Source organism: Scardinius erythrophthalmus (assembly GCF_964197995.2).
Source record: "Scardinius erythrophthalmus genome assembly, chromosome: 14".
NCBI lineage: Eukaryota > Metazoa > Chordata > Actinopteri > Cypriniformes > Leuciscidae > Scardinius > Scardinius erythrophthalmus.
In genome coordinates this window covers 1063486-1070985 of record NC_138234.1, presented here as the reverse complement: position 1 = coordinate 1070985, position 7500 = coordinate 1063486, and the positions used below count along the sequence as shown (strand labels likewise).

Here is a 7500-nt window from a genome sequence, read left to right as displayed (position 1 = left end):
GGGGGAACTACAGCACAGTCACCAAACACGCGTTACTGACACTGACCTCCAGTGGCCACAGGCGGAACTACAGCACTGTCACCAAACACGCGTTACTGACACTGACCTCCAGTGGCCACAGGGGGAACTACAGCACTGTCACCAAACACGCGTTACTGACACTGACCTCTAGTGGCCACAGGCGGAACTACAGCACTGTCACCAAACACGCGTTACTGACACTGACCTCTAGTGGCCACAGGCGGAACTACAGCACTGTCACCAAACACGCTTTACTGACACTGACCTCCAGTGGCCACAGGCGGAACTACAGCACTGTCACCAAACACGCGTTACTGACACGGACCTCTAGTGGCCACAGGGGGAACTACAGCACAGTCACCAAACACGCGTTACTGACACTGACCTCCAGTGGCCACAGGCGGAACTACAGCACAGTCACCAAACACGCGTTACTGACACTGACCTCCAGTGGCCACAGGTGGAACTACAGCACTGTCACCAAACACACGTTACTGACACTGACCTCCAGTGGCCACAGGCGGAACTACAGCACTGTCACCAAACACGCGTTACTGACACTGACCTCCAGTGGCCACAGGGGGAACTACAGCACTGTCACCAAACACACGTTACTGACACTGACCTCCAGTGGCCACAGGAGGAACTACAGCACTGTCACCAAACACGTGTTACTGACACTGACCTCTAGTGGCCACAGGCGGAACTACATCACTGTCACCAAACACGCGTTACTGACACTGACCTCTAGTGGCCACAGGGGGAACTACATCACTGTCACCAAACACGCGTTACTGACACTGACCTCCAGTGGCCACAGGCGGAACTACAGCACTGTCACCAAACACGCGTTACTGACACTGACCTCCAGTGACCACAAGCGGAACTACAGCACTGTCACCAAACACGCGTTACTGACACTGACCTCCAGTGGTCACAGGCGGAACTACAGCACTGTCACCAAACACGCGTTACTGACACTGACCTCCAGTGGCCACAGGCGGAACTACAGCACTGTCACCAAACACGCGTTACTGACACTGACCTCTAGTGGCCACAGGAGGAACTACAGCACTGTCACCAAACACGCGTTACTGACACTGACCTCTAGTGGCCACAGGGGGAACTACAGCACTGTCACCAAACACGCGTTACTGACACTGACCTCCAGTGGCCACAGGGGGAACTACAGCACTGTCACCAAACACGCGTTACTGACACTGACCTCTAGTGGCCACAGGCGGAACTACATCACTGTCACCAAACACGCGTTACTGACACTGACCTCCAGTGGCCACAGGCGGAACTACAGCACTGTCACCAAACACGCGTTACTGACACTGACCTCCAGTGGCCACAGGGGGAACTACAGCACTGTCACCAAACACGCGTTACTGACACTGACCTCCAGTGGACACAGGCGGAACTACAGCACTGTCACCAAACACGCGTTACTGACACTGACCTCCAGTGGCCACAGGCGGAACTACAGCACTGTCACCAAACACGCGTTACTGACACTGACCTCCAGTGGCCACAGGGGGAACTACAGCACTGTCACCAAACACGCGTTACTGACACGTACCTCCAGTGGCCACAGGCGGAACTACAGCACTGTCACCAAACACGCGTTACTGACACTGACCTCCAGTGGCCACAGGGGGAACTACAGCACTGTCACCAAACACGCATTACTGACACTGACCTCTAGTGGTCACAGGGGGAACTACAGCACTGTCACCAAACACGCGTCACTGACACTGACCTCCAGTGGCCACAGGCGGAACTACAGCACTGTCACCAAACACGCGTCACTGACACTGACCTCCAGTGGCCACAGGCGGAACTACAGCACTGTCACTAGACACACAGAAACACTCTAAAGGTCCTTACACACGGACTCCGAAATCTTCGTATGCGTTTTTTCCCGGTAATTAATCTTTCCCTCGCGGGTCAAAATGACCTGAAGCCCTTAAAATTATACTTAATTTTTTTTTTGTCCAGAAAAGTTATTTTATTTCATTTTGATTCTATTTTTAATGCAATTTTTTTGGAGATTTATTTTTTTACCTTTAAATTATTAGATTTGACCAATAAATAATAAATAAATAAATAGTAATTTAAGCACATTCCTCACATTCTTTCAACTTAAATTTAAAATAACTCACAATTTCATGCATAACCCTTTTAATTCAGCTCTATATATCTTACATTGGGAGTCTTTGACCTCTTGTGGATCATACTAATATAAGATGATATTTCATGACTCTAGATGTCCTTATATCTCTCTATATGTGTAAATGAGCTATTCCTCTGGGTCCTAAAGCCAGTTCCCTTCAGTGCGCATTCAAATACACATGTAGACATTATAAAATCATTTTTTGGTAAAGTTTTAGCATTATTAGTTTGAATTCTGAGCATTTTTGATGACCCGAGGGAAGGATGAGATCAACACGTCACGTGATCACTAATGAACATCGGGACTGTTTATTATGAACATCATCAGCACTGATATAGTAACATATAAAATGCTTTCTAATGGATAAAATACGTCACATTATATTCTATATCAGTGCTCACATCCTCACTAGTATAAAACAGCAGCTTGTCATTTCATATTCACGATCGTGCGACACAACATTGATCACAATAAAGGTTCCTTCACTATAACAATGTTAAGCTCCTAACCCGTGTCTGTGACAGTGAAGACACTGATGTGATCGTGTGTGACAGTAAGTGTCCGTGTGAACTCGAGCTGTCGTTGATCAGATGGTGTTGTTTACCGTGATCGCGGGGCGATGGAGTGCAGCGCAGCGGCTCAAGGAGAAACACACAGCGGCCATGATCGCGTCAGTCTGACCCTCGGTCCTCCAGCGGCCCAGAGTGCACCGCGCGGGCCGCGCCTCACACAACACGCGCTGCTTCCTGTCGAGGGAGGATACCGCGTCTGATGTACACTAGGAAGGCAGATTAGTAGGGTTTGAACCACAGTCCGCGAGTGACATAAGTGATTGTGTATCGTATTATATGAATTACAGTTGAATGTTTAACTTATCGCAAATTTATAAACAATATTACCCGCACGAAGTACATGAGAATAACCGAGAATAAACCACATACATAACTAGGGAAAAACATTGCTTTGACGGTGTTTTACTGTCTTATTAATTATTATTAATTATTGGTATTTGTATTTTTATAGCATTTGAACAATAATAATAATGTATGTGTACAGTGTAATTTAAAATAAAGCATTTGTGCTTTTATTTCACTTTTATTTTCTCGTGTGCCCCGGATATGACGTAGCTTCACTGGTGCAGGCGAGCTGTGCACGAGAGCTCGAGGTCACGCATGTAAACTCAGTAGCCGTTGATCAGCAGTAACTCTTCATCAGATCGATCGGTTGATCATCATGGTGTTCCTCACGCTCTCCTGCTGGACCCGGAACCGCGGACCCGACCGGTACTGGAAGGTGCAGGAGCTCCTGAAGAACGCGCGGGTGAGAGGATGGAGACATGTGGAGATATGTCTGTGTCTCTCTCTCTCTCTCTGTCTCTCTCTCTCTCTGTCTGTCTGTCTCTCTCTCTGTCTCTCTCTCTCTCTCTCTCTCTCTCTCTCTCTCTCTCTCTGTCTGTCTGTCTCTCTCTCTCTCTCTCTCTCTCTCTCTCTCTCTCTCTCAATTCAATTCAATTCAAATGAGCTTTATTAGCATGACTGTGTAACACAATGTTGCCAAAGCATCAACATATTATATATAAATAATAAAACAAATAAAACATATATGTATAGATCATGTCATATGTAGTATAGTAAATATAAATAAATAGATAAATAAACACAATCTATCCTAATAAATGAATAAGTACAGTGGGTCTCTCTAGAGAATTAGCTGGCTCTGGCGTTGTGAATAGCTAACACATATTTAGCCGCGAGTGCAGCTGTACTATCATCTTCTCCCAGTAAGAAGAACATTTTCTCAGTGTCACTCAGTTCAGAGAATGATGGAATCAAGATTTCAAATCTGGGCAGAAAGGTTTCTCTTATACTGGAGTATTTAGAGCAGAAGAGCAGAAAGTGTTCCTCATCCTCGATGTGCTGTAGGTCAGTGTCTACAGATCCTCTGCTCTCTCTCTGTCCACACACACACACACACACACACACACACACACACACACACACACACACACACACTCATCCTCGATGTGCTGTAGGTCACAGTGTCTACAGATCCTCTGCTCTCTCTCTGTCCACACACACACACACACACACACACACACACACACACACACACTCATCCTCGATGTGCTGTAGGTCACAGTGTCTACAGATCCTCTGCTCTCTCTCTGTCCACACACACACACACACACACACACACACACACACACACACACTCCTCCTCGATGTGCTGTAGGTCACAGTGTCTACAGATCCTCTGCTCTCTCTCTGTCCACACACACACACACACACACACACACACACACACACACACACACACACACACACACACACACACACACACACACACACACACACACACACACACACACACACACACTCCTCCTCGATGTGCTGTAGGTCACAGTGTCTACAGATCCTCTGCTCTCTCTCTGTCCACACACACACACACACACACACACACACACACACACACACACACACTCCTCCTCGATGTGCTGTAGGTCACAGTGTCTACAGATCCTCTGCTCTCTCTCTGTCCACACACACACACACACACACACACACACACACACACACACACTCATCCTCGATGTGCTGTAGGTCACAGTGTCTACAGATCCTCTGCTCTCTCTCTGTCCACACACACACACACACACACACACACACACACACACACACACACACACACTCATCCTCGATGTGCTGTAGGTCACAGTGTCTACAGATCCTCTGCTCTCTCTCTGTCCACACACACACTCATCCTCGATGTGCTGTAGGTCACAGTGTCTACAGATCCTCTGCTCTCTCTCTGTCCACACACACACACACACACACACACACACACACACACACACACACACACACACTCATCCTCGATGTGCTGTAGGTCACAGTGTCTACAGATCCTCTGCTCTCTCTCTGTCCACACACACACACACACACACACACACACACTCATCCTCGATGTGCTGTAGGTCACAGTGTCTACAGATCCTCTGCTCTCTCTCTGTCCACACACACACACACACACACACACTCATCCTCGATGTGCTGTAGGTCAGTGTCTACAGATCCTCTGCTCTCTCTCTGTCCACACACACACACACACACACACACACACACTCATCCTCGATGTGCTGTAGGTCACAGTGTCTACAGATCCTCTGCTCTCTCTCTGTCCACACACACACACACACACACACACACACACACTCATCCTCGATGTGCTGTAGGTCACAGTGTCTACAGATCCTCTGCTCTCTCTCTGTCCACACACACACACACACACACACACACACACACACACACACACACACACACACACACTCACTCATCCTCGATGTGCTGTAGGTCACAGTGTCTACAGATCCTCTGCTCTCTCTCTGTCCACACACACACACACACACACACACACACACACTCATCCTCGATGTGCTGTAGGTCACAGTGTCTACAGATCCTCTGCTCTCTCTCTGTCCACACACACACACACACACACACACTCATCCTCGATGTGCTGTAGGTCACAGTGTCTACAGATCCTCTGCTCTCTCTCTGTCCATGTTAGTCTACGTCTTCCTCTCTCTATCTCTAGATCATGGTCACTTAATCTGTATTTGGAGAGGATTTGACTTTCTTTAAAATGTTTAATAAATAGATAACTGGCCAATTTAGTGGTTCTATTGAGGGTCGAGTAACATTGGAGTTTATTCTGGAGGGCAAAATGTGCTTTTAGTGATTTATCATGGGTGTCTTTTAGATGTTTGTGGATTTCTTTAATGATAGGTTTGGGGTTGATGGGGAGTATAGTCTGATGGACGAGTTGGAGAGCGAGTGTGTTCAGAGGATGAGGTTCTGCTGAGGTTTCATTGGCGAGGAGGGCTTTATATTGCACTTACACTCTCTCTCTCTCTCTCTGTCTGTCTGAATGTTCTGAAACAAATAGTAACCTTTAAAAACGAACACCAAGCTCAGACGTTTTAGTAAAACGCTGCATGAACGCTGTATTAATAATGTTTTAGCTCTGACGTTTTGAGAATATTATTAAAGACCAGATAACTGTGAACAAACATTCTATTAATGTCACTGGAAGAACGTTTGTTCATAACTTTGAGAGAATGCAGTTCTGTGTGTTCAGGGAACGAGTCTGATGTGTGTGTGTTCAGGGAACGAGTCTGATGTGTGTGTGTTCAGGGAACGAGTCTGATGATGTGTGTGTTCAGGGAACGAGTCTGATGTGTGTGTGTTCAGGGAACGAGTCTGATGTGTGTGTGTTCAGGGAACGAGTCTGATGATGTGTGTGTTCAGGGAACGAGTCTGATGTGTGTGTGTCCAGGGAACGAGTCTGATGATGTGTGTGTTCAGGGAACGAGTCTGATGTGTGTGTGTTCAGGGAATGAGTCTGATGTGTGTGTGTTCAGGGAACGAGTCTGATGTGTGTGTGTTTCTGCAGCACTTCCGCGGCAGGAAGAACCGCTGCTACAGTCTAGCAGTGCGAGCCGTTCGCAGAGCCTTCGTCTACGCTAGCAAAGCCCGGAAAGCCAAGCGCCGCAGCATGAGACAGGTAGAGAACACACACGCTCACTCACACACTCTCTCACACACACACAGATACATGAGCTTCTTCTCACCTGTCAATCACTCATGATCTCTGTGTGTGTGTGTGTGTGTGTGTGTGTGTGTGTGTGTGTGTGCAGCTGTGGATTTCGCGCATCGCCGGTGCCACCAGAGAACACCAGCTAAAGTATCCTGCGCTCATACACAACCTGCTCAAGGTAAGTGTGTGTGTGTGTGTGTGTGTGAGATTATGAGAGAGTGTGTGAGAGAGAGAGTGTGAGTGAGTGTGAGAGTGAGTGTGAGTGTGAGAGTGAGTGTGAGAGTGAGTGTGAGAGTGAGTGTGAGAGTGAGTGTGAGAGTGAGTGTGAGAGTGAGTGTGAGAGTGAGTGTGAGAGTGAGTGTGAGAGTGAGTGTGAGAGTGAGTGTGAGAGTGAGTGTGAGAGTGAGTGTGAGAGTGAGTGTGAGTGTGAGAGTGAGTGTGAGAGTGAGTGTGAGAGTGAGTGTGAGAGTGAGTGTGAGAGTGAGTGTGAGTGTGAGAGTGAGTGTGAGAGTGTGTGAGAGAGTGAGAGTGAGTGTGAGAGTGAGAGTGAGTGTGAGAGTGAGTGTGAGAGTGAGAGTGTGAGTGTGAGAGAGTGAGTGTGAGAGTGAGTGTGAGAGTGAGTGTGAGAGTGAGTGTGAGAGTGAGTGTGAGAGTGAGTGTGAGTGAGTGTGAGAGTGAGTGTGAGAGTGAGAGTGAGTGTGAGA

General features: G+C 47.6%; 2 protein-coding genes across 2 annotated transcripts in view; one reads left to right on the top strand and one right to left on the bottom strand.

Annotated features, from left to right (window-relative positions):
• Positions 1-3628, bottom strand: part of sdhb (succinate dehydrogenase complex, subunit B, iron sulfur (Ip)) — a 12356-nt gene extending 8728 nt beyond the window's left edge. Inside the window, exons 1-2 of the mRNA XM_081384656.1 lie at positions 3294-3628; positions 2805-2978 (exon numbers count right to left, since the gene is read on the bottom strand). Of these exons, the coding sequence (XP_081240782.1) occupies positions 2805-2864 (60 nt within the window). The 5' untranslated portion in view covers positions 2865-2978; positions 3294-3628. The remainder of the gene's footprint in view (positions 1-2804; positions 2979-3293) is intronic.
• mrpl20 (mitochondrial ribosomal protein L20) overlaps positions 3380-7500 on the top strand; it is a 10053-nt gene continuing 5932 nt past the window's right edge. The window contains exons 1-3 of the mRNA XM_081384667.1: positions 3380-3520; positions 6653-6763; positions 6897-6974. Of these exons, the coding sequence (XP_081240793.1) occupies positions 3434-3520; positions 6653-6763; positions 6897-6974 (276 nt within the window). The 5' untranslated portion in view covers positions 3380-3433. The remainder of the gene's footprint in view (positions 3521-6652; positions 6764-6896; positions 6975-7500) is intronic.